The sequence below is a fragment of the Hemitrygon akajei genome, chromosome 1, assembly GCF_048418815.1.
Source record: "Hemitrygon akajei chromosome 1, sHemAka1.3, whole genome shotgun sequence".
NCBI lineage: Eukaryota > Metazoa > Chordata > Chondrichthyes > Myliobatiformes > Dasyatidae > Hemitrygon > Hemitrygon akajei.
Genome location: NC_133124.1, coordinates 69,182,367 through 69,209,698, shown reverse-complemented (window position 1 = coordinate 69,209,698; position 27,332 = coordinate 69,182,367). Strand labels below are relative to the sequence as shown.

Here is a 27,332-nt window from a genome sequence, read left to right as displayed (position 1 = left end):
GCTCTTTATTTGCTCTGTGAATGTAAACTTGAGTTCAGCTGTCAGCTTTTCATAGTGTGCACAGTTCAATTGTTTGTTGTCTGAGGAAAAGTGTTGGTTCATACGGAAGATCAGGGAGCAATGAGCCAGGTTCTGCAGTGAGCCAGGGCTTTGTATAGACTAGTTGAGCTGTCTGTGTACACACAGTGTTCTTCCCTGTTATGTACTCTCAACATTAATTCAAACTCTGGTTCTACCACAAAACACAAGAAAAGCTGGCAGCTGATACAAAGATCCAGTGATGAGGTATCACAGCCTTTTTGACATTCCATATTTTCCTGCCCCCTTGAGCAGAAGGTTGAGGTGATTTTAGTGCCAGTATCAAGTGCTAAGCACATTAGATTAATACAGGGGGTGGTGAAGCTCCTCTTCATGACTCAGAGTGGAACAGCAGGACATGATAAATGATGAGTGCATCTGTTTATCACTGTGAGGATAAACATTCTCAGGCTCTCATTTCATGGAATCTTTCCTGTCCATCAAAGCAGGAAGATTTGGTACTCCCTCAAGTACTGCCCCTCTCACAGTATGACCCTCCCTCAGTACAGTTTCTCCCACAGTGTGACATTTCCTCAGTATTGCCCCTCCCAGTGTGATGTTCCCTCAGTACTGTCCGTCCACAGTGTGACGTTCCCTTGGTACTACCCCCACAACCCACAGTGTGAACTTCCCTCAGTAATGCTCCTCTCACAATGTGACACTCCTCAGTTTTACCCCTTTTTTTAAACAAATCTATAAAAGTTTATTTACATCACATATACACAAGGTACAGGCATTCAATATTTACAAGACAGTAGGTACACTCTGATTAAAATATGGTTACTACCGTCTACAAAACAATCAATACTCTCGGGGGAGCCTACTGCTCCCAGAATTCTCCCACAGTACCTGTCGTGACCGTGTGCTCTCTCTCCAAGGACAGCTGGGCATGGATGTATCCTCAGAAAAGGGGCAGGCAGTTGGCCTGGACAGCACCCTTTACTCTCCACTGCCTAGACCTGTGAATGGCTATCTTGGCCAGGCCCAGGAGCAAGTCCAGCAGGAGATTCTCACGCCCCACCCCTTTCCGAACTGGGTGCCTGTATATGAGGAGTACTCCCACATTGTGATACTCTCTCAGAACTGTCCCTCCCACAGTGTGGTTCCCTCATTACCACTCCTCCGACAGTATGGTGCTTTTGTTATTATGCTCCTGCTTTACCCTCTTTGTGTGCATCCTTGACCCCTCCAGTGCTGCCCCTTCAACACTGCAGCATCTGACCACTACTTCCTTCCCTACAATCCCCAGATGGTGTGGCACTCCTTCAGTACTGCTCTTTAATTTTGGGTATGAACAGGCAGGACATTCAACTCCCAAAGGAGGCAATTTAGGAAAGTGAATCGACTAAATTTGGGAATTTACAACAACAGGAAAAACTACGAGATTGTTGTGGATCACTGATGTATTGGTGGGAGAGGAACGTGCTGATCACACCCAGCTTGACCTGTGACACTCTGTGGATTACAGAGGACTAAGACACTTTATTGTGTTTTATAGACAATGATTGGGCAGGCTAAGATTTTATTCCTTGGAGCATTAGAGATTGAAGGGTGAACTTGTAGTGGTCTGTAAAATTATGATGGGCATAGATAATGTGAGCACACAGAGTCTTTTTACCAGGTTGTGAAACTAAAAGCTAGTGGGCATAGATTTAAAGTGAGAATGAGTAGATATAAAATGGACCTGAGCAGCACCCTTTTCATGCAGAGGATGATGGGTATAAGGAATGAGCAACCACAGGATGTGGTTGAGGCAGGTACACTAATAACATTTCAAAGAACATTGAACAGTACAGGCCCTTCAGCCCACAATGTTGCGCTGACTTTTTAACCTGCTCCTAGATCAAGCTAATCATTGCCTCCCAGGTAGCCCTCCATTTTTCTTTCATCCGTGTGCACAGGAGCAGAATTAGGCCCATCGAGTCTGCTCCACCATTCAATCATGGCTGATCCTTTTGTCCCCTCCTCAGCCCCAGTCCCTGGCTGTCTCCCCATAACCTTTGATGCCATGTCCAATCAAGAACCGATCAAGTTCTGCCTTAAATGCACCCAACGACTTGGCCTCCACAGCTGTCTGTGGTAACAAATTCCATATATTCACCATACTCTGGCTAAAAAAATTTCTCTGCATCTCTGTTTTAAATGGACGCCGTTCCATCCTGAGGCTATGCCCTCTTGTCCTAGACTCCCCCACCACGTGAATCATCCTTTCCACATCTACTCTGTCTAGGTCTTTCAATATTCAAAAGGTTTCAATGAGATCCCCCCTCATGCTTCTAAATTTCAGCAAATGCAGACACAGAGCTATCAAATGTTCCTTGTATGATAACCCTTTCATTCTGGAATTATCCTTCTGAGCCTCCTCTAAACCCACTCCAATGCCAGCACATACTTTTTTGGATGAGGAGCCCAAAACTGTTCACAATACTCAAGGTGACGCCTCACCAGTGCTTTATAAAGCCTTAATATCACATCCCTTTTCTTGTATTCTGTACCTCTTGAAATGAATGCTAACACTGGATTTGTCTTCCTTACCACTGACTCAACCTGAAAATTAACCTTTAGGGTGTTGGGCTTAAGAATTCCCAAGTCCCTTTGCATCTCAGATTTTTGGATTTTCTCTCTGTTTAGAAAATAGTCTGCACATTTATTTCTACTGCCAAAGTGCATGACGATGCATTTTCCAACATTATATTTCATTTGCCACTTTCTTGCCTATTTTTGAAATCTGTCTAAGTCCTTCTGCGGCCTACCTGTTTCCTCAGCATTGCCTGCCCTGTCAGCAATTTTTGTATCGTCTGCAAACTTGGCAACAAAGCCATCTATTTCATCATCTAAATCATTGATATACAGCATAAAAAGAATCATTCCTAACACTAACTCCTGCAGAACCGCACTTGTCACTGGCAACCAACTAGAAAAGGATCCTTTTATTCCCACTCGCTACCTCCTACCAATCAGCCAATGCACTAACCATGCCAGTAACTTTCCTGTAATACCACGAGCTCTTAACTTGGTAAGCAGCCTCATGAGTGGCACCTTGTCACCTTTCTGAAAGTCCAAATATACAACATCCACTACATCCCCTTTATCTATCCTACATGTAATCTCCTCAAAGAATTCCAACAGGTTCATCAGGCAGGATTTTCCCTGAAGGAAACTCTGCTGACTTTGTCTTGTCTTGTCCTGTGTCACCAAGTACTCCATTACTTTATCCTTAACAGTTGACTCCAACATCTTCCCAACCACTAAGGTCAGACTGACTGGTCGATAATTTCCTTTCTGCTGCCTTCCTCCTTTCTTTAAGAGTGGACTGACATTTGCAATTTTTCAGTCCTCTGGCACTATGCCAGGGTCAAATGATTTTTGAAAGATCATTTCTAATGCTTCTATAATCTCTACCGCGATGTCTTTCAGAACCTTCTGGTGTAGTTCATCTGGTCCAGGTGACTTAAGTACCCTTAGGTCTTACAGCTTTTTGAACACCTTCTCTCTTCTAATATTAACTGAACTCACTTCTCTTCCCTCACACTCTTCAACATCTGGCATACTGCTAGTGTCTTTCACAGTGAAGACTGATGCAAAATACTCATTTAGTTCATCTGCCATCTCCTTGTCCCTCATTATTATTTCTCCGGCCACATTTTCTAGTGGCCCTATATATATTCTTAGTTCTCTTTTATATTTTACATACTTGAAAAAGTTTTTAGTATCCACCTTGATATTGTTTGCTAACTTGCTTTCATATTTCATATTCTCCCTGCTAATGATTCTTTTAGTTGCTCTCTGTAGGTTTTTAAAAGCTTCCCAATTCTCTATCTTCCTGTTAATTTTTGCTTTGTTGTATACCCTCTGATTAGCTTTGTCAGCCATGGTTGTATTGTTTTGCCATTTGAGTATTTCTTCATTTTTGAAATACATCTGAACTACACCTTCCTCATTTTTTCCCCAGAAACTCATAGCATTGCTGCTCTGCTGTCATCCCTGCCAGCATCTCCTTCCAATTTACTTTGGCCAGCTCCTCTCTCTTACCACTGTAATTTCCTTTACTCCACCAAAGTACTGCTTCATCAGACTTTACTTTCTCCTTATCAGATTTCAAGTTGAACACAATCATATTGTGATCACAGCCTCCTACAGGTTCTTTTACCTTAAGCTCCCTAATCACTTCTGGTTCATTACATAACACCCAATCCAGTATAGTTGATCCCCAAGTCGACTCAACAACAAACTGCTCTAAAAAGCCAACTCGAAGGCATTCAATAAACTCACTCTCTTGAGATCCATTACCAGCCTGATTCTCCTAATTGACTTGCATGTTGAAATCTCCCATGACTATCATAACATTGTCCTCTTGATACGCCTTTTCTATTTCCAGTTGTAATCTGTGGTCCACATTCCAGTTACTGTTCAGGGGCCTGTATATCACTGGCATCAGGGTCCTTTTACCCTTCCCGTTTCTTAACTCAACCCACAAGGTTTCAACATCTTCCGATCCCATGTCACACCTTTCTACTGAGTTGATGCCATTCTTTACCAGCAGAGCCTTGCCACCCCATCTGCCTACTTTCCTTTCCCTCTGATATTATGTGTAAATTTGGACATTCAGCTCTCAACTACAACCATCCTTCAGCCACGATTCAGTGATGGCTACAATATCATACCTGCTAAAAGTAATAGTGCTATCTAAGATTCTACTAAGTTTTGCTAATGTGTCTGCCTCTGCCAACACTCCAGTCGGTGCATTCCATGCACTTACACTCTCTGTGTAACATATCAATTTCTGCCATCTTCTGTGCTTCCTTCCAATCACTTTAGCGCTCTCTTCTATTAGCTATTGCCACCCTGGGAAAAAGACGCTGGCTGTCCACTCTATCTGTCTGGCTCTATCACTCTGGCTGTCCTCTTAGCATCTTGTACACCTCTATCAAGTATACTCTCATCTTCCTTTGCTCCAAAGAGAAAAGCCCTAACTCAGTCAACCTATCCTCATAAGACATACTCTCTATTCCATGCAGCATCATGGTAAATAAGACCGTAAAACATAAGAGCAGAATTAGGCCACTTCGCCCATCGAGACTGCTCCATAAAGGCTGATTTATTATCCCTCATACCCCATTCTCCTGCCTTTCCCTGTCACCTTTGATGCCTTGATTAACTGAGAACCTATCAACCTCTCCTTTAAATATACTGTACTCAATGACTTGGCCCCCACAGCCAATCTGTGGCAATGAATTCCACAGGTTCACCACTCTGACTGAAGAAATACCTTCTCATCTCTGTTCCAAATGGATGTTTCTATATTCTGAGGCTGTGTCCTCTGTGACTCACCCACCATAGGAAACATCCTCTCCACATCCACTCTGTCTAGGTCTTTCAATATTCATTAGGTTTCAGTGAGATTCTCCCTCATTCTTAACTTCAGTGAGTACAGGAACAGAGCCATCAAACGTGCCTCATGTTAACCCCTTCATTCCCAGAATTATTCTTGTAAACCTTCTTTGGACCCTCTCCAATGTTAATACATCTTTTAAAAAATGGGCCCAAAGCTGTTCATAATATTCCAAGTGTAGACTGATCAATGCCTTATAAACCCTCAGCATCTCATCCTTGTTCTTATATTCTAGTCCTCTCAAAATGAATGCTAACTTTGCATTTGCCTTCCTTACCACCGACTCAACCTGCAAATTAACCTTTAGGGAATCCTGTACCAAGGATAGAATTTATAGAGCTGCAGCATTATGTGGTCTGAGTCCCCCAACTAATGAAGGCCAACACTCCATACGTCTTCTTCACCACTCTTGTCTCCTTGTGACATTTGGATAAATACAATGATTGGAGTACTTTGGTGGAAAAATAGGAGCAGATTGCATGGACATTCAGCCAGAGACTCATTCCACCGAGATGTAACACTGAGCGTCATAGGAAGTCATTCCTGCCTGTGGCCATCAAACTTTACAACTCTTCCCTCGGAGTGTCAGACACCCTGAGCCAATAGGCTGGTCCTGGACTTATTTCCACTTGGCATGATTAACTTATTATTTAATTATTTATGTTTTAATATTGCTATATTTCTATATTATTCTTGGTTGGTGCGGTTGTAACGAAACCCAATTTCCCCCGGGATCAATAAAGTATGTCTGTCAGTCAACTTGGTCTGCATTGATGTTGGGCCAAAAGGCCTCTTCACCTTCTGCATTATTCTATGACTCTTGTGACTGAACTAACACTGTGTATTTGTTTATCAGGGAATTGTAGGGAACCTGTCAAGTGGAAAATCTGCTCTAGTTCACCGATATTTGACTGGAACCTATGTGCAGGAGGAGTCACCTGAAGGTATTTGTGTGTGTGTGTGTGTGTGTGTGTGTGTGTGTGTGTGTGTGTGTGTGTGTGTGTGTGTGTGTGGTGAGGGGGAGGGGTTGCTGTTTATACATGGATGTATTCAGCAGTGGCCAAGACTTGCTGCCTTGTTACCCAGTAATGTGATAATGTGATAAACCTTAGTTAACATTCATATCTGTTTGACTGTGAATGTTCCATTAATGTTGTACTGTCATAGTAACTGGAAAACATGCAACAGTGCTGTACAGGCAGAGGCCCTTCAGTCCACCATGTCTGTGATGACCATGATAGCTATTCCCATCTGCCTGTCTAAATCCTATTGTACCTACTGCCACTGGCAGCGCATTCCTGGTGTCCGTCACTGTGAAAAATGCAGATCATTAGCATAGTGGTCACCATAGACATGATGGGTTGAAGGGCCTGTTTCTGTGCTATCTGATCATGACTGATCTCTGTGAGAAGAAATTCCGGTGAATAACTGTCCTCTGATCTTATAACTACATCCCCTTGTTGAAGCCACAATCTTTAGTGATAACACGTCAACACCTACCCTTTCAAAAACCCCTGAGGTTTCTATATCTTGCAATAAGATCACCTCTCATTCACTGATAGGGCAGTCCTTCATCCCAGGAAGTAGCCTGGTGAACCTCTGCTGGATTGACTCTGGTATGAATGTATCTTAAGTAATTGGACTAAACCTGTACCCAGTACTTAAGGTACGGCCACACCAACACCTGTGGGTGATTGTGTGTGTATGGGGAGGTGGTGTTTATACATGGAGGTACTGGGCAATGGGCAAGTTTTGCTGCCTTGTCACCCAGCAATATGATAAGCCCTGGTTAGTAGTCATATTTGGTCTTGACTGTGAATATTTTGTTAATATTGCACTGTGTTGGTAACTGCAAGAACATGGACACTTCAACTCACTTTCAAGGATCCTTCTTCTCATGTTACCGATATTTATCGATGATGATGATGATGATGATGATTATTATTATTTCTTCTTTTTGTATTTGCACAGTTTGTTGTCTTTTGCGCTCTGGTTGAATGCCCTGATTGGGTGACCTTTTATTGATTCTGTTATGATTATCATTCTATCAGTTTATTGAGTACAGTATGCCCACAAGAAAATTAATCTCAGGGTTGTATATAGTGACATATATAGATAGATAGATAGATAGATACTTTATTCATCCCCATGGGGAAATTCAACTTTTTTTTCCAATGTCCCATACACTTGTTGTAGCAAAACTAATTACATACAATACTTAACTCAGTAAAGAATATGATATGCATCTAAATCACTATCTCAAAAAGCATTAATAATAGCTTTTAAAAAGTTCTTAAGTCCTGGCGGTAGAATTGTAAAGCCTAATGGCATTGGGGAGTATTGACCTCTTCATCCTGTCTGAGGAGCATTGCATCGATAGTAACCTGTCGCTGAAACTGCTTCTCTGTCTCTGGATGGTGCTATGTAGAGGATGTTCAGAGTTATCCATAATTGACCGTAGCCTACTCAGTGCCCTTCGCTCAGCTACCGATGTTAAACTCTCCAGTACTTTGCCCACGACAGAGCCCGCCTTCCTTACCAGCTTATTAAGACGTGAGGCGTCCCTCTTCTTAATGCTTCCTCCCCAACACGCCACCACAAAGAAGAGGGCGCTCTCCACAACTGACCTATAGAACATCTTCAGCATCTCACTACAGACATTGAATGACGCCAACCTTCTTAGGAAGTACAGTCGACTCTGTGCCTTCCTGCACAAGGCATCTGTGTTGGCAGTCCAGTCTAGCTTCTCATCTAACTGTACTCCCAGGTACTTGTAGGTATATGTACTTTGGTAATAAATTTAATTTGAACTTTGGACACCTGGCATAGTAGTGATGATATTTTTCTATTTCTGAGCTTCATCCCGCTCTCTGCCAGTCGCGTTGGTAACTACTTGCTGTACTTGCCTGCTGATGCCCTGTGGTGAATGCACAAGAGTAATGCTTTTAATCTGTCCAGAGATCACTTTGCAGTTCATTCATGAGCACTCTCTGTGCCTTTAGATGACAGTCTGCTTCACATTCCTTTGAGCTCACACTTCCTTTCATTGGGCCATATTTGCCATGTCTGAGCCCACACTGTAGGAATGGTTGATTGTGCTGGAGGGCATTCTCCACCACTTGAGACTGGATGGCATCAGAATCGCTTTCTCACACTAGGGGTATCAAAAACAAGAGGATATCAGTTTAAAGCCACTAATCACAATCAGGCAAAGGAGGAAGTCACTTTGCCTATCATGTCTGTGCTGCCCATTGAAAGGACTTCTCTGAAGAATTCCTTTAAGTACAAACAAGAAAATTTCTGCAGATGCTGGAAATCCAAGCAACACATGCAAATGCTGGAGGATCTCAGCAGGCCAGGCAGCATCTAGAGATAAGAGTACAGTCAACGTTTCAGGGCAAGACCCTTTAGCAGGACTGTAAAAAAAGATGAAGAGTAGATTTAAAAGGTGGGGGGAGGGGAGGGAGAAACACAAGCTGATAGGTGAAACCGAGAGGGGAAGTGGTGAAGCAAAGAGCCGGGAAATAGATTGGTGAAAGAGATAAAGGGCTGGAGAAGGGGGAATCTGATAGGAGAGGACAGAAGGCTATGGGAAGAAAGAAAAGGGGGAGGAGCACTAGAGGGAGGCAATGGGTAGGCAAGGAGATAAGGCGAGAGAGGGAAAAGGGCAATGGGGAAGTGAGGGCATTACTGGAAGTTCGAGAAATCGACATTCATACCATCAAGTTGGAGGCTACCCAGATGGAATATAAGCTATTGTTCCTTCAACCTGAGTGTGGCCTCATCATGACAGTAGAGGAGGTGATAGATTGACATATCCATGTGAAAGAGAATGTGCTGGATAAGTCTCCTGGACCAGATAAGATGTACCCCAGGCTACTGTGGGAGGCGAGGGAGGAAATTGCTGAGCCTCTGGCAGTGATCTTTGCATCGTCAATGGGAATGGGAGAGGTTCTGGAGGATTGGAGGGTTGCAGATATTCTTCCTTTATTCAAGAAAGGGAGTAGAGATAGTCCAGGAAATTATAGACCAGTGAGTCTTACTTCAGTGGTTGGTAAATTAGTGGAAAAGATCCTGAGTGGCAGGATTTGCGAATATTTGGAGAGGCATAATATGATTAGGACTAGTCAGCATAGCTTTGTCAAAGGCAGGTCGTGCCTTACGAGCCTGACTGAATTTTTTGAGGATGTGACTAAACACTTTGATAAGGGTAGAGCAGTAAATGTAGTGTATATAGATTTCAGGAAGGCATTAGATAAGGTACCCCATCCAAGGCTTATTGAGAAAGTAAGGAGGCATGGGATCCATGGAGACCTTGCTTTGTGGATCCAGAGTTGACTTGCCCACAGAAGGCAAAGAGTGGTTGTAGATGGGTCATATTCTGCATGGAGGTCAGTGGCCAGTGGTGTGCCTCAAAAATCTGTTCTGAGACCCCTTCTCTTCGTGCTCTTTATAAATGACCTGGATGAGGAAGTGGAGGGATGGGTTAGTAAATTTGCTGATGTCACAAAGGTTGGGGGTGTTGTGGATAGTGTGGAGGGCTATCAGAGGTTACAGTGGGACATCGATTGGATGCAAAACTGGGCTGAGAAGTGGCAGATGGAGTTCCACCCAGATAAGTGTGAGGTGGTTCATTTTGGTAGGTCAAATATGATGGCAGAATGTAGTATTAATGGTAAAACTCTTGGCAGTGTGGAGGATCAGAGGGATCTTGGGGTCCAAATCCAGAGGACACTCAAAGCTGATGTGCAAGTTGACTCTGTGGTTAAGGAGGCATACGGTGTTTTGGCCTTCATCAACTGTGAAATTGAGTTTAAGAGCCGAGAGGTGTTACAGATTTATAGGACCTTGGTCAGACCCCACTTGGAGTACTGTGCTCAGTTCTGGTCACCACACTACAGAAAGGATGTGGAAACTATAGAAAGGGTGCAGAGGAGATTTACAATGATGTTGCCTGGATTGGGGAGCGTGGCTTATGAGAATAAGTTGAGTGAACTCGGCCTTTTCTCCTTGAAGCTGCAGAGGATTAGAGGTGACCTGATAGAGGTGTATAAGGTGATGAGAGGCATTGATTGTGTGGATAGACAAGGACTTTTTCCCAAGGCGGAAATGGCTAACACAAGAGACCGCATTTTTAAGGTGCTTGGAAGTAGGTACAGAGGAGATGTCAGTGGTAAGTTTTTTTTAGCAGAGGGTGGTGAGTACATGGAATAGGCTGCCAGCGACGGTGGTGGAGGCGGATACGATAGGATCTCTTAAGAGACTCTTGGATGGCTGCATGGAGCTTAGAAAAATAGAGGGCTATGGGTAACACTAGCTAATTTCTAAAGTAAGTACGTATTCGGCACAGCATTTTGGGCCGAAGGGCCTGTATTGTGCTGTACCATAGAACCATAGAACATTACAGCACAAAAACGAGCCTTTTGGTCCTTCTTGGCTGTGCTGAACCATTGTTCTGCCTGGTCCCACTGACCTGCACCTGGCCCATATCCCTCCATACACCTCTCATCCATGTACCTGTCCAATTTTTTCTTAAATTTTAAAAGTGGCCCGCATTTACCACTTCATCTGGCAGCTCATTCCACACTCCCACCACTCTCTGTGTGAAGAAGTCCCCCCCAATGTTTCTTTTAAGCTTCCCCCCCCCCCCCTTTACCCTTAACCCATGTCCTCTGGATTTTTTGTCCCCTAGCCTCAGTGGAAAAAGCCTGCTTGCATTCACTCTATCTATACCCATCATAATTTTATTTTATATAACTCTATCAAGTCTCCCCTCATTCTTCTGCGCTCCAGGGAATCTAGTCTTAACCTATTCAACCTTTCTCTGTAACTCAGTTTCTCAAGCCCTGGCAACATCTTTGTAAACCTTCTATGCACTCTTTCAACCTTATTAATATCCTTCCTGTAATTTGGTGACCAAAACTGCACACGATACTCCAAATTCGGCCTCACCAATGCCTTATACAACCTCACCATAACATTCCAACTCTTATACTCAATACTTTGATTTATAAAGGCCAATGTACCAAAAGTTCTCTTTACTACCCTATCCACCTGTGACACCACTTTTAGGGAATTTTGTATCTGTATTCCTAGATCCCTCTGTTCTACTGCACTCCTCAGTGTCCTACCATTTACCTTGTATGTTCTACCTTGGTTTGTCCTTCCAAAGTGCAATACCTAGCACTTGTCTATATTAAACTCCATCTGCCATTTTTCAGCCTATTTTTCCAGCTGGTCCAGATCCCTCTGCAAGCTTTGAAAACCTTCCTCCAATCTTTGTATCATCAGCAAATTTGCTGATCCAATTTACCACATTATCATCCAGATCATTGATATAGATGACAAATAACGATGGACCTAGCACTGATCCCTGTGGCACACCACTAGTCACAGGCCTCCACTCAGAGAAGCAATCCTCCACTACCACTCTCCGACTTCTCCCATTGAGGCAATGTCTAATCCAATTTACTACCTCACCATGTATACCTAGTGACTGAATCTTCCTAACCAACCTCCCATGCGGGACCTTAGAATATGTAGATAGAAAATGTAGATTTTCTATGTTTCTTTATCGGAATGGGAATGGGAAGTGGAATTAAAATGGGTGGCCATGGGGAGATCCTGCTTCTTCTGGCAATTGGAGTGTAGGTGCTCCACAAAGCAGTGTCCCGATCTATGTTGGGTCTCACCAATACACAGGAGGCCACACTAGGAGCACCAGACATAGCATACGACCCCAACGGATTCACAGGTTAAGTGTCATCTCACCTGAAAGGACTGTTTGCGGCCCTGAATGGTAGAGAGGAAGATGTGTAGGGGTAGGAGCAGCACTTGTTCCACTTGCAAGGACAAGTGCCAGGAGGGAGATCAGCAGGGAGGGACGAATCAACAAGGGAGTCATCTAAGGAGAAAGCAGAAAGGGGGGGAGGGAAGGATGTGCTTGGTGGTAGGATCCTGTGGGAGATGACATTCCTTTAATATTCCATTTAAAAGATCTCATTGGCTCTGTCCCCACTGCCCTGCCAGCTCACGATTCTACTCTGTGTAAAACCATTTGCTTCACTCCTCTCTGCTGTCAATTCCCAGTCTCTTTGAGTCACTGATTCCCCCCACCCCCGCTACTGGAATTTGTTGAAGACCAAGCCAAGTTTATTGTCATCTGCACAATTATACGTGTACACAGGTGCATTGAAAAACTTACTGACTTCCGACAAGAGAGTTTGGCCAAGTGGGTATGCCTGATCAAACTCTGCCTTTATCACATCTTGCCTCTAATATTTACCTGTGAGGAAAATTAATGAAAGCCCCCCTCCGTGGGGGCTCCCACGTTGCTCCTCAAGCCCTCTCTAGTACATGAGTGGCTGAGGATGGTAGCTGCTTGATCACTTTTTTTTTTACTTCCCAGGTGGTCGGTTTAAGAAAGAGATTGTGGTTGACGGACAGAGCTACCTCCTGCTGATTCGGGATGAAGGGGGTCCTCCTGAGGTGCAGGTGAATATTAGACTCCAATCTCTCCCCAGGAGTCCTTGCTGCCGAGATCACGGGAACCTTTATAAACCACGCAGCTGGAGGATTGTGGGTTCGACACTTCCAGGAGAAAATGTGAAAGGGATTTATGTCCAAGGTCTCCCCGGGAATCCCTGCTGCAGAGATCACAGGGAACCTTTATAGACTGCACATCTGGCAAGAGGACTTCAGGGAGGAGATGAGAAAGGGATTTACCCAAGTGTTGCTGGGGATAAGGCACTTCAGTTGCATGGGTGGATTGGAGAAGCTGGGATTGTATTTCTTGAAGGAGAAAGTTGACAGATGGGATTTAAAACCATGAAGGTTATCAATATAGTTGTCTGATAGAAATTTTTCCCATTGCTTAAAGGTCGAGAACCAGGGGCCACCAAATAAAGGTTATTGCAAAGGTGAAGTAAATGAGAGTTTGTGGCTGTGGTTTGATGAGAGCTACCCGAGGTGAAGAGTTGAGCAGTTCCTACTGTTACATTCACAGGGTTACAGAGGGGAAGCTTAGAGCAGAGAGACTAGCTGGATTGGGACAGGCTTGATGGACCAAATGGCCTTCCTTGCATTACCACTCTGTGATGCTACATTTGTATTGAGTCAGCCTAAACATAGACTTTGTCCTCGAGCAATGCAGTACGTATACAGGTCCTTCAGCCAAACCAGTCCATGTTGACCAAGGTATCCACCCATCCAGTTCCAACTTCTGGCAATTAGCTAATACCTCTCCAAAACCTGCACCTCATGTACCTTCCAAGTGATACGATTGTACCTGCCGCCCCAGCCAGCTTGTTCCACATACTCAACACAGTATGTGGAAAAAGTTTCCCCGTAGGTCCCTTTAAAATTTTTCCTCCTGTCACCCTAAACCCCTTTTGGACTCCCTTACCTGGGGCAAGATCCGCTTTCACTGTTCATTGGCGTACGGCTCACGTGCAGGTCAGACTCTCTGATGGGTTTCCTTCCTTAAAGGGTGGAACTGGGTGTCACAGCTTCCAAGGGATCAGAGGTGGGTCTCAAGGACTGCTGCTGTGGGGGAACCATGCTGAGTGAGAGATGACATGGCTTTGTGGGAAATAGATGCATTTGGGGGATGTGAAGATTGGGTGGGAATGAGAGTGTTTTTAATATGATGGAAGATGGGTTTATGGGTGCAAATGATTGTGGGAAGAATCTGCAGTATGGGAATGAATAAAAGCTGAGGGTTGAGGTCAGGATGGCTGCTGGGCTCCAGCGGGGCTAGAAGTAAGTGGATCTGGTGTCAGGAGTGGCTGGGGATATATTTGCTCTGACATCTGCTGACGTGAAATGGATTTGTTACCCTCAGTTTGCAGCGTGGGTTGATGCCGTCATCTTTGTCTTCAGTCTGGAGGATGAAATCAGCTTTCAGACAGTTTACAATTATTACATGCGACTCTCTACCTACCGGAATACAGCTGAGATTCCGATGGTGCTCGTGGGTACACAAGGTAAGTAAGCTTTGCCTTCCTGGGTCATCCATCTTCAGGGACCTGCAGTCAGTTAACTGGACAATAGACAATAGGTGCAGAAGTAGACCATTCGGCCCTTCGAGCCTGCACCGCCATTCTGAAATCATGGCTCATCATCTACTATCAATACCCGGTTCCTGCCTTGTCCCCATATCCCTTGATTCCCCTATCCATAAGGTACCTATCTAGCTCCTTCTTGAAAGCATCCAGAGAATTGGCCTCCACTGCCTTCCGAGGCAGTGCATTCCAGACCCCCACAACTTTCTGGGAGAAGAAGTTTTTCCTTAACTCTGTCCTGGAGGATGAGAGTGGTGACTTACACCTGCTGTGATGAGGATACAAGTTATGGGAAAAGGAAGAGAGGGGGTAAATTGCAAAAATTACTCCCAGCAGGGCAGTAATACTGAGCTAATTGTTGGAGCTGAGGTGGACAGGTCTTTGAGCCCTGATGGACATCCTCTTAGGATTTGAAAAGAAGTGGTTAGTGCAGTGACTAGGCATTGGTTTTAATTTTCCCTATGTACCAGCAACCTGGCTTCCATCCCAACTTTGGCTGTTGTTTGTGTAGAGTTTGTATGTTATCCCAGTGACTATGGATTTCCTCTGTGTACTCCGGTTTCCTCGCACCTCCCAAAAACTGAAAACTGGTACGTTAATGGGCTTGCCTGTGGAATGTGGGTGGGGGGATTTAATTGGAGTTTGTTTATTGTTGCACATATACCAAGATACAGTGAAAAGCTTATCTTGCATACTGTTCATACAAATCAATTCATTACACTGTGCACTGAAGTAGAACAAAGTAGAACCACAAAAGAATGCAGAATAAAATGTAACAACTACATGTGCAGGTGAACAATAATCTGCAAGTTCATAATGAGGTAGAATGGGAGGTCAAGAATTCATCTTATATGAGGGAACCATTCAGTAGTCTTAATACAATGGGTAAAAGCTGTCATTGAGTCTGGTGGTACGTGCTTTCAGTGTTTTGTGTCTCCTGATTGATGGAAGAGAGGAGAAGAGAGAATGTTCATGGTGGGTTGTGTTTTTGATTATGTTGGCTGCTTGAGGAGTGAGAAGTATAGACAGATGGGAATGAAGGGAGAATAGCCAGTATGAGCAGTGAACCTGTTTCTGTGCTGTTCCTAGATTTGTGGAAGATTCTACTAGATTGGAAAACAGTCAGTCAAACTCCTTAACTCAAGACGAGATAGAAAGTAGGACACTACAAGCCTGTTAACTAAATATGTTATTGGGAAAGTATTAAAAGACATTATTAGTGTACTGTACAGCACCCAAACAATTTCTTCAACAATTTGAATATGAATATACAAGTTTGCAGATGATAAAATAGTGGGTGTTGAAGAAGGATAATTACAGGAGATCTAAGCCATTGATTGGCCAGGCAGCTCTAAGTGCATGGACTGAGGATTGACAAACAGATTTCAGTCCAGGTATATGTGAGATACAGTCGGCCCTCCTTATCCGTGAATTCCACATGCGCAAATTCAACCAACCGCAAATCGCGAAAACCTGGAAGTGCTCTTCCAGCACTTGTTGTTCGGGCATGTACAGACTTTTTTTCTTGTCATTATTCCCTAAACAATGCAGTATAACAACTATTTTACATAGCATTTACATTGTATTAGGCATTATAAGTAATCTAGAGATGATTTAATGTACACGGGAGGATTGCGTGGGTTATCGTGGATCAGAATCAAAAAAACTCAGAAGTTGTCTTACTCAGTAAGTCGGAACAGGTACATCCGGTATTATTTAGCGTCAGTTAGTCAAACATTTGTCTTAGTATATAGTATATATTTTACCTTTCTATGCATAAAAATATTAAGAACATATGTTTCAGCGCTGGGCTCGGGAACTTCTTCCCGAGTTTGATCCAGTCATAGACCACTATCGAGTGCGCTCTCCATCGTTCTGGGTTGATGTGAGGATCAAAAATCCAAACCCCCAAAACCCAATAATTAAACCACTGCGTTGCTTAGTAATAATTGTAGCTTTCATCGGGGCACTTTATCACTTTATCCATTAAAATTGTTCTGATCGTTGACCGACTGTAGCCTAACGCTTTTCCAATGACCGATGGCATTTCACCTCTTTCCGATTGCTTTATTATTTCTACTTTATTTCCAATCGCGATCGTGATTATTTTCATGAACAGAAACACTGCGGATTCAGATCTCTACTGCTGGGTCCTAATGTCCACTGCACTGAGACAGGTTGAATAAGGGACCAATCCCTTGCGGATAAGGAGGGCCGACTGTACTGAGTTTTGGGAGATCAGACTAGGGTTGAAAATACAATCATTATTCCGGACCTGGAGAATGTAATACAACAGAGTTAAAAGTACATAGTGAAAAAGGCTTTTGACATGCTGGCCTTCATCAGCCAGGCATTGAATATAGGAGTTGGGAAGTTAGGTCCCAGTTATGTATAAGATGTTGGTGAGGCTGCATTTGGAATATTGTGTACAGTTTTGGTCATTTTTGGAAAGATGTTAATGAGCTAGAAAGAGTGCAATAAAGATTTACCAGGATGTTGCCTGGACTTGTGGGGGCCTGAGTTGCAAGAAGTTGTGTAGACTAGAATATAGGATATTGAGGAGTGGTCTGATAGAGGTGTGTAAGGTCATGATGGGTATAGACAGGGTGAAAGCACATAGTCTTTTCCCAGGGAGGGGATGCTAAAAACAAGCAAAAAGTTAAAGTATATTCCAAGCCTTATAGGCTTATCAGGCTGGTGCTTATACCGGTTTCCATGGCGTGAAGCAACTGAGAGTACGAGGCCTATACCTGTTCCTAGTTCCTTATTTACAACAAATATCCCACAGCATTCACGTGTGGTATTGGTTATTGATTTATTATTGTCACATGTACTAAGATTCAGTGAAAAGATTGTGTTTATACAGATCAAGTCAATACACAAGTGCATTGAGATAGAATGAGACATTTAACTGACCTGCTGTAATTGATCTCCCCGAACACCTTCCTATTTCTGGGCCTGTCTGTTCATCTTCATCCCTGGCTTGGTCAGCATCAACGTTGGGTGTCCAGGGTGACCCAGTCTGACAGCCAGGGGTGGGTCCAGTGTCTTCGGACACGGTCTGACAGCTGTGTGTCCTGCGACACTGACACTGAGATTCTCAGTCTGATGGTAGGTGTGTCTAAATCTGTGCCACAAGGTGTGCTGGACTCGTGTGCTGCTCCAAGCATATAGTGAGTGTCTGTCACCTAAAAGTTGTACAGGTACGGATATGTGTGTGACCTATCATTGTTTAACCCCTGAGAAATAAAGGTGTAATTCTCTCATTGACTGTACCCAACAGAACTAGATATAGTTGTTACTAATCACCTGTAGTTAATTTATTACCTACAGATGCTTATTACCATCTGTACTTGATCTGTGACTGTGCTCACTGTTTGTAGTTCACTGTCTGCAGTTAAACTGATTGCTTATTATCCTGGTGTAGTTGTTCTGTGACTGTTAGTTCACCAGCTGTAGTTATATTGACGCTGGCGTTAACTTCCTGCGTTTGATTGGTGAACATTTATTAACTGCCTGTATCTATTTATCAGATGCAATCAGTGCCACAAACCCTCGGGTCATTGATGATGCCCGTGCACGAAAGCTATCCAATGACTTGAAGCGGTGCACATACTACGAGACATGTGCTACCTATGGACTGAATGTGGAACGGGTTTTCCAGGATGGTAATATCACCTTCTTGACATTCTACAGCCAAACTTTAACTTTGTTGCTGTAGTTTCTGGCAGGAAATACAATTTTCATTTGTCTTTTCTTATCTTTTATTTTATAATGGTAGTGTGCTGCTTGCTCTGTTTTTGTACGTTAGTTTGTGTTGCTGTAAAGTTGTATCCTAGGTGGGGAGACTGGCTGCAGTATTGCAGTTCTCCAGCAGATGGTGGTGTGATCCAGTCCCTGGGACAGGCCTCACTGGTGCCCTGCGGTGGTGCACTGAGGAATTGCTGCTGTGCCCAGAAACTTCAGACTATCAGGTGGTGGGTAGTAGGAATATCAGGCCAGTTCCAGTCATTGTATATGCTCAACTTTCTAGCGATTCCCTACTCCACTCTTCTGGGAAGTCGGGCTACAAGTAGTATCAAATCTTTAATTGTAGAGGGAAATTTTAACTGAGCACTCTGCAGTTTAATGGATATGACTAGAGAGATTTTTGGATCAGCGGTTATTCGAAACTCGTGAACAGAGCAGTATCTTGTGGGAGTGGAAGAGCTGACCCTTTGTACAAGATCCACGCAGATAAATGATCAGATTTGTCAACATTCCTAGCTGTGTCTGCTGTTCTCTTGTTTAGTGGCGCAGAAGATTGTAGCATTACGGAAGAAGCAGCAGTTATCGATCGGACCTTGCAAGTCACTGCCAAACTCCCCCAGTCATTCCTCTGTTCCCAATGCCTCTATCCCGTCTGTGCACATCAACCAGGTGAGCCATCACTTTCTATCAATGGGACTGTCATTGGGGCCACACTTTTAGTGTGTGTCAGCTGCAGTATTCAACATTGAACTGGCAACTAAAGAAAGTAGAATTGTAATCTTTGGAGTTTAGAAGGGGGGAGGTGGAATCCTACTGAAACACACAAGGTTGTTCAGGGGTTGACAGGGAGACATCACAATATATCTGTTAGTGGTAGAATATTGAACAAAGGACATGGTTATAGGATGAATGGTGAGGCTGCTTGAACTCTCACTGACAGTAGAGGGTAAAAACACAGAGGTTATAAAAGTTGGCCTTTGGATTCCTTGTACCTGCTTGCCATTCGACAAAGTAATGGCTAATATTTTACCTTGGCATCTTTTCCTTCACCAACACCATATCTTTTGATCAACAGTCTACTGGAGGAACTCAGTGGTATCTGCGGGAAAAAGTGAACTGTTGACGTTTCAGGTTAAAACCCTGCATCAGGACACAATTCCTTCCCGATCACAGTTGCTGCTTGACTGCTAAGATCCTCCAGTAGACTGTCCTAGATTTCGGCATATGATGTTTCCATGTCTTTTGATTCCTTGGATATGCCCAGTGATCAAACCTCTCTTCCTTCCAGTGCAAAGAATTCCAGAGAGTTACCATCCTCTGAGTGAAGGAATTTCTCCTCTCTGTCCTGAATGGATGACCCCTTGCTTTTTGTCTGTGCTCACTGGTTCTAGACACCAGTCAGGGGAAGCATTGTCTCAGCCTCAACCCCACCAAACTCTTGAGAGAACATTGAACCTTTCAGTGAGGTCACTTATTGCAGCGTTATACCGTATAGAAACAGATTCTTTGGCCCACATGTCTATGCAAACCATCAGTTACCCATCTGCACTAATCCCATTTACCTGTGCTTGATTAAAGGCTTTCTCTACTTGGGTGATTCAGATGTTCACCCAAATGCTTTTGAAGTGCTGTGAGAGTTTCTGTTTCTACCACCCCCTCAGGCAGTGAGTTCCCGATTCCAGCATCCCTCTGGGTTGAAAATATCTTCCTCACATTCCCTCTAAACCTTTTGCTCCTGTTCTTAAACCGATGTCCTCTGGCCTTAGGTGCTTGGATGTGAGGTAAAGTTTCTTATTATTTCCCTCATCTCTCATGATTCTGTAAATCCCTGTTAGGTTCCTCCTCTGCAAGGAGAACAAGCTCACTTTCTCCAGTCTCTCCTCAGAACTAAAGCATTCCATCCCAGGCAATGTCCTGATAAAACTCCTCCTTACCCCATCACATCCTTAAAACATCAGAACAATGTGCATTTCTAAAGTAGCATCCACAGACCCAGGAACTGGGGGAAGTTTATAGTCAATGTGTTAAAGGTGCGGTCACGTAAGATGCTGAATATGGAGCAGCTCGTTAGTCTGGTGATGTGATTTGATGGTGGGTTTTTAAATCTGATGTGATGCCCACAGGCTGCTAATGGAGGAGTCTTCAGTGATTACTCCTCATCAGTCCCATCCACGCCAAGTATGAGCCAGAAGGAACTGCGAATTGAGCCAATCGCCGCCTCCAGTACTCCCACCCCCATCCGCAAGCAGTCCAAACGTCGCTCAAACATATTTACAGTAAGTACGAGGCCAATGATTGCATGGGTTTGTTAAGCAAAGAGGAATCAGGAGCTGGAGCTGGCCATACCACCTGTCAGGATATTGAATTAAATTGGGGCTGATCTTTATAATTCTTTATATCCTGCTGGGTCCAATGTCTACTTATGCTGCTCTCAAATACGTGGAGAACTCATCATTTAGAACACATTGGAGCAGGAATTAGTTGCCAGGCCCCTCAGGTTTACTCCTGTGTACTGCTTGATAATGGCTGATCTTCCTCAGGCCCCATTCGCCTTCAATTCTCACAGTTCCCAACACATTGATGTGTTTGCCCCTCCATAAATACTGTCTGAATTGGTGAGTTCCTCTGGTATTTGGTGTGTGTTGCCCCCACTTCCCTGATCATTCAAAGATATATCAGTCTTCTCAAAGTGTCTCCAGTGAATTTGTCTCCACAGCCATGCGGAGTGGTAAAATTCCAATGACTCGAGCCATTTCTTCTCTCTCCAAACTTCACTGAGTGTTTATTTATCCAAGGACAGTGATCCTGGTTTGAGATACAGTAAATCTCCAATAGCTGGTATATTCCTCACTGGATTTTGTTTCCCACTCCCTTTTAGCTCACAGGGGCCTCATTTCTCACACTTCATTTAAAGTCACCAGGAGTTGGAGTCACATCCATCGATCCAAAAGACTGGCAAGCTTGGCACTACCAGAGGGCCGAGGGCCAGATTATTGTTTGTACCTGTAAGGCAGGAAACACTTTGGCAGCAATCATCTTTTCAAACCCCTTAAAAGTTTAAATGAGATGGTCTCCCATTGCCCAGAGAGTACAGTTGCAGACAGCTGTATGCTTCCTCATAAAATCATCTCCAGCCCGGTAATTAGCTCCATGAACCATTTCTGTTGTAGCCCTGAGGCAGAGGTATCTTTCCTCACATCAGGGAGCAGATTGATCCCTTCCCTCAAAATGAAATTGTTCAGGGTGTACGGCAGGATAGACAGCATCTGTGGACAGAGGGAGGGAGGGAAAAAGAGAGAGGGAAACGCACCTCATATTTCAGATTAATGACCCTTTATTTGCCATTCTAATGACTTGGATATTGTTGTTCTGTTTCTGGTTTAGAAAATGGAGATCGTTGAGCACCAGTGTTTACCTCTTTCACCCCATTTAGATGGTACTTAACTGATTTACCACAAAGATAACAACCAGAATTTCATAAATGGACCACTGCTTCCTCTGAGCATTGAGCATTTCAGGCCCCATTTTGCCCTTACCAATATCCAACAAGCAGCAAAGGTGAATAGGCAGTTACTATATTTGCCTAGTGTTGATTCAAGAAGGAATGCTAGTCTGTAAAACTGAGAGAGGTGCCAGCCCCTCATACTCTCAAACACAACAAGGCAAGGTGACATTTCAGAAAGCCCCTCATGTCTTAAGTTGCTCAATTGATGGAAATTACACCAGGCCACTGTAGGAGTTCTCAGGAGAGGCAACGGAAATCCTGCCCCTCCCACAATGGAATCCTCCCTCAGTGCTACCCCTCCCGCAGTGTAACCCTTCCGCAGAATGAAACTCCCTCAGTACTGCCTACCTCAGTGTGACCCTTTCTCAGTACTGTCCCTCCCAAAGTATGATACCCCCTCTGTACCATCCCCATTGTATGCCCTCCTCAGGACTGCCTTCCCACAGTGTGACCCTTCCTCATTAACACCCGCCTACAGTGAGACCCTCCTTCAACTGCCACCCTCTTTTTTCTCACAAAACTATAAAAGTTTATTTACAACACATACACACAAAAGTACAGACAATCAATATTTACAAGACTGGAGGTATGCTCTAATTAAAGTAGGGTTACTACCATCTATAAAACAGTCAATACCATGGGGAATGACCACTCATGGAAGTCCCCAGTGTGCCAGCCATGACTGCGTGCTCCCTCTCCAAGGACAGCCGGGCATGGAAATATCCTTGGAAAAGGGGCAGGCAGTTGGCCCAAGCAGCGCCCTCCACTTTCCGCCACCTGGACCTGTGAATGGCCATCCCTTTCTGCCTCTCTCCCCTTTCAGCTTTCTGCTCCTTTACCTCTACAGTTCTTTCATGCTTATCCCCTCCCCCCTTTATCCTTCCTCTGATTGGTTCTCCACCTGGCGGCTCTAGCCCTACCCCCTCCCCTATCTCTATTACTGGGCTTCGGCCCTCTCCTCCCCCCCATTCCTGATGAAGAGTCTCGGCCCGAAACATTGGCTACTCTTTTCTCACGGATGCTGCCTGACCTGCTGAGTTCTTCCAGCGTCGTGTACGTATTCTTTGATCCACAGCATCTGCAGTTGTATTTTTGTCCCATGATCAAGCCCACCAGCAGATCCTCCTCACACCCCGCCCCCTTCCGAACTGGGAGCCTGTATATGAGGAGCGTGGAACTAAAGTGCAGCCAGAACTTCAGCAGTTGCACCCTGAGAAACTCAAAGAGCGGCTGCAACCTCTCACATTCCGTGTACATTGACTCCTCTCGCCCACAGAATGGACAGCTGGACAGGGTGTCAGTGAACCTGCTCAGGAATCTGTTGTCCGGGGACTGCCTGATGCAACATCTTCCACTCCAGGTCCCCAATGTACAGGGGAAGGACCCCTGCATAAAGAGACTTCCACTGGGGACTTCCTCGGCTGCCAGATGATAACAGACCGCCAAGGGGAGTCTGGTTGGCAGACAATTCACCTGCCCCCTCCCACGTGTGAAACTCCCTCAGTGCTGCCCCTTCCATAGTGCAGCCCTCCCCCACAGTGTGACATCTCCCCAGTACTGTCCCTCCCACAGTGTGACTCTCCCTCAATACAACTCCTTCTTTTAGTTTTACAAAAGTTTATTCGCACATAAAATATGCAAAATACAAACATCAGGGAATTACAAGACTGTCAATAATTTCAAAATTACAATATGATTACTACTGTCTATAAAACACTCAATTCCCTGGGGGAGGGGGTGCATTATTCCCAGAAATCTGTCACTTTACCCACAGTGACCATCTGCTCCTTTTCCAAGGTCAACCGGACATGAACATAACCTTGAAAGAGGGACAGGCAGTCTGCTGGGACAAAGCCCTCAGCTACATGCCGCCTGGACCTGTAAATGGCCATCTTGGCCAGGCCCAGGAGCAAGCCCACAAGTAGATCTTCCAAGTGACCCCCGGCCACCCCCTGTCAGGAGTGCAGGACTGAAGTGCAACCAAACCCTGAGCAGCAGCCCCTTCAGATACCTGAACAGGGGCTGCAGGCCCTCACACTCCATATAAACATGCTGCACTGTTTCATCTCAGCCACAGAATGGATAGGTGCACGGAGTGTCAGTGCACCAGCTTAATCTGCTGCATGGTACTGCCCTATGCAACACCTTCCACCCCAATGTACAGGGATTGGTACCACTGCTCTCACAGTGTAACACTCTCTCAGTGCCGGCCCTTCACTTAGAACCGCCTTTCCTGCAGTGTGACATGCCTCAGTACTGCCCTTCCAATGCTGTGATCCTCCCCCCGTACCGCCCCTCCCACAGTGTGGTCCACCCTCAGTACTGCCCGTTCCACCTGTAGTTCTCCCACAGTACTGCCCCTGCCATGGCGTGATTCTCTCGGTATGAGGATGAATTTCTAGGCTCATCATTCTGCCTGGTGCAATCCCACTGCCATCAGTTGAACCTCTCAAATGTCATCACCAAACGTGACTGTGTCCTGGTCAGTGGGGCTCTGACGAAGCATCACACTGAAGGATGGAATCAAATTTGGATTGGGAATGGGGGAAGATGTGGTGACCATGGATCAGTTGCTTGTAGAGGATTGAGAGTATGAAATTCCTGGGATGGCTTTGGGGAGTTGGAGTGTGCTGCTGGTATGGTGAGTTCTTCTGGCTGTTGTTGGAAAGGGGACTCCTGCCCTGCAGTTTCTGTGTAGCCATGCGCCTGCCATTCAGCATGGAATTTATTTGCGTTCTCTGTTCACTTCAGTCTCGCAAAGGCACTGACACAGACAAGGACAAGAAGAGCCTCGATGGTAAAACAGACAATATCGGAAGTGGACGAGCAATCCCCATCAAACAGGTAAGGAGCCTATCTGCCGCTTGGTTTGCTTCTTTGGGCTTTTTCCTCATCGCTCTAAACATTCCTCATCCTGAAGGCAGGGGTCAGCTAAGTCCATTCTGGTGTCAGGAGCAGAACTGTCCCCGCACGTTCTATAGAAAGGCAGCTGGGTTTCAGGAAGATAGTGGAGGCTGCAGAGGCCACATGTTGAAGCATGAATCTGGTGGTGCCTGCACCAGTGCCCCATCATATATCACTGCCACATTTACAGAGATTTCAGATGCTCTCCATGTGGCTGATAGAAGCTTGGTGCTTGATATTGAGTCTGACTGTGATTTGAGGGTTTCAGGGAGTTCATTATGGTTATCAGGTGTAGGCTGTTTGTACCACAAGGTGCAGGTGTGTGGTTTGTGGAGACCTTTGGGTATATTGTATTCAACATGCAGAAGATGGGAAGAATAATGACTACCTGTACCATTGCCATCTCAGTAACAGGAGCTGTTCTCTCAATGGCTTCTCCTGCTCTACCTCAATGTCTGTCTATCAATCCTACAAGTGCTATTGAGCTACAGATCCCTTAATATTGTGCCTTGTGCTGTTCCCTGCTTGGATGTAGCATGAAAACTGAGTGTTGCATGCCTCTGTGAATTGTGTATTACAGATCTGTTTGTTAGAAAGTGATTTATATTGTGTGGTGTCTAATACTAATGAGTGTATATGGTGTATGTCATTGTTATTTCTCTTGAGGCTGTGTTGTACAGAGTGCCGTGTATAAGAGGTATACTTAAACATGTTTGTAAAACAAAGTAAATGAACAAAGGGTTGATTAACTGAGAATGCCCCCCACACCCTGTAACACAGGAATGCCTGTATTACTCTCTGTGTAAAATAGCTGGTTCCTCAGTTCCCCTATGCACTTTGCCCATCACTATGAGTCTGGGTCTCTGGTCATTGAAACATCCACCAATTCTTAGAGACACAGAGATTACTGCAGAGTAACGAGCCTAACTGGTCCACGCCAATGAAGGTGTCTCTCTGAGACTGTACGTTTTGCCTTCGTTTGTCCCACATCCCTGTAAGCTGTTCCTATCCATGTAATTGCCAAAATGTCTTTTTAACATTTTTAGCATTGCAGCCCTTCACTCATCCAGGCTGCTGTGCCCACATTTCTGATCAGCCACCAAATCCCTGTACCAAAGAACTCTATACCTTCAGAACTAAATAACTGCAGCCTAGTGACACTGTCACTAATCAACATGAAGTGCTTTGAACAGCTAGTAATGGCACATATCAAAAATTCCATTCCTGCCACGTTGGACACTTAACAGTATCCTATGACAGACGCCATAGCAGTTGTCATGCACCTGGCCTTGACTAGCCTAGAAAACACGAACACTTCTGTCAGAATGCAGTTTCTGGATTTCACTTTGGCATTTGGCACTGTTGTCCCATGGATTTTGGTAATAAACTCCTCCTCCTTAGTCACCACTGAGTGACTGGATGTTGGACGTCCTAACGAACAGACCTCAGATAGTCAGGATGCACAACTGCTCTTCTCTCCCCATCATTCTGAACACGGCTGCCCCCCGGGGCTGTGTGCTGAGCCCATTGCCGAACACTCTGCTCACACATGCCTGCACGGCCAAACACCTGAGTAATCATATCATCAAGTTTGCCAATGATACGACAGTGGTGGGGCTCATCACCAACAAAGTTGAGACGGCCGACACAGAGGAGGTGGAAGAGCACAAGGCCTGGTGCCAGGTAAATAATCTCTTCCTTAATGTCAACAAGACAAAGGAGGTGGTTATTGATTTCAGGAGAACTCTCACCATTCACAACCCCTTTACATTGGCTGCACAGCAGTGGAAACTGCAAGCAGTTTCAAATTCCCAGGACTGCACATCACATCTGTCTTTTCATGGTACCAGAACATATCCTACACAGTCAGGAAAGCTCAACTTTCTGAGGAAGCTCAAGGGAGCTGGGCTTTGAACATCCATACTCATGTCATTCTACAGATGCTCAGCAGAGAGCACGTAAACAAGTTGTATCACTGCTTGGTATGGGAACTGCACTGTGGCGGACAGGAAGGGTAATCAAAACTGCCCGAGGCATCGCTGGCACCAGCCTCCATGCCATCAAGGAAATATATATAGAAAGGTGCTGGAAAAGGGCCAGTAACATCATGAAGAATCCCACACACCCTGTTCATGGATTGTCTGTCCCACTCACCTCAGGGAGAAGGCTGTGTAGCATTCTCACTAGGACCACCAAACTCAGAAACAGTTACTCTCCTCAAGCAGTAAGGCACCTCCACCCACTAACTCCACCACTATTTTATTATTTCCTGTTAGTCACGTTATGTACAGTCTAGCATCACTTTACGGACGTAATCAGCAATCGATGTATATAAGCTGTCTTATATGTTTATTGTATTTTTAATTGTGTACTTTTTTTTTGTTATTTTTGTGCTGTGGATCCAGAGTAACAATTATTTTGACACTGAACAATCTTGAAGTCTTGAATTCTATCCACCTCCGACACTTCCTCTGATAGCTTTTTCAATATACCCACCACACAGTGTGTGGAAAAACTGGCCTCTTAGGTCTGCTTTTAATCTTTCCCCTCTCACTTTAAATCTCTCTCTAATTTAGACTCCTGTATCCTGGGACGAAGTCTATCTATGTTATCTATGCCCCTCATCATTTTATGAACCTCT

General features: G+C 44.6%; 1 protein-coding gene across 2 annotated transcripts in view; it reads left to right on the top strand.

The window, feature by feature from the left end:
* agap3 (ArfGAP with GTPase domain, ankyrin repeat and PH domain 3) overlaps positions 1 to 27,332 on the top strand; it is a 514,810-nt gene that overhangs the window by 304,603 nt on the left and 182,875 nt on the right. For both annotated transcript variants that reach the window (XM_073044964.1, XM_073044954.1), the window contains exons 3-9: positions 6,327 to 6,414; positions 12,879 to 12,964; positions 14,313 to 14,454; positions 18,066 to 18,200; positions 18,824 to 18,951; positions 20,406 to 20,558; positions 24,539 to 24,631. In XM_073044964.1, the coding sequence (XP_072901065.1) occupies positions 6,327 to 6,414; positions 12,879 to 12,964; positions 14,313 to 14,454; positions 18,066 to 18,200; positions 18,824 to 18,951; positions 20,406 to 20,558; positions 24,539 to 24,631 (825 nt within the window). The remainder of the gene's footprint in view (positions 1 to 6,326; positions 6,415 to 12,878; positions 12,965 to 14,312; positions 14,455 to 18,065; positions 18,201 to 18,823; positions 18,952 to 20,405; positions 20,559 to 24,538; positions 24,632 to 27,332) is intronic.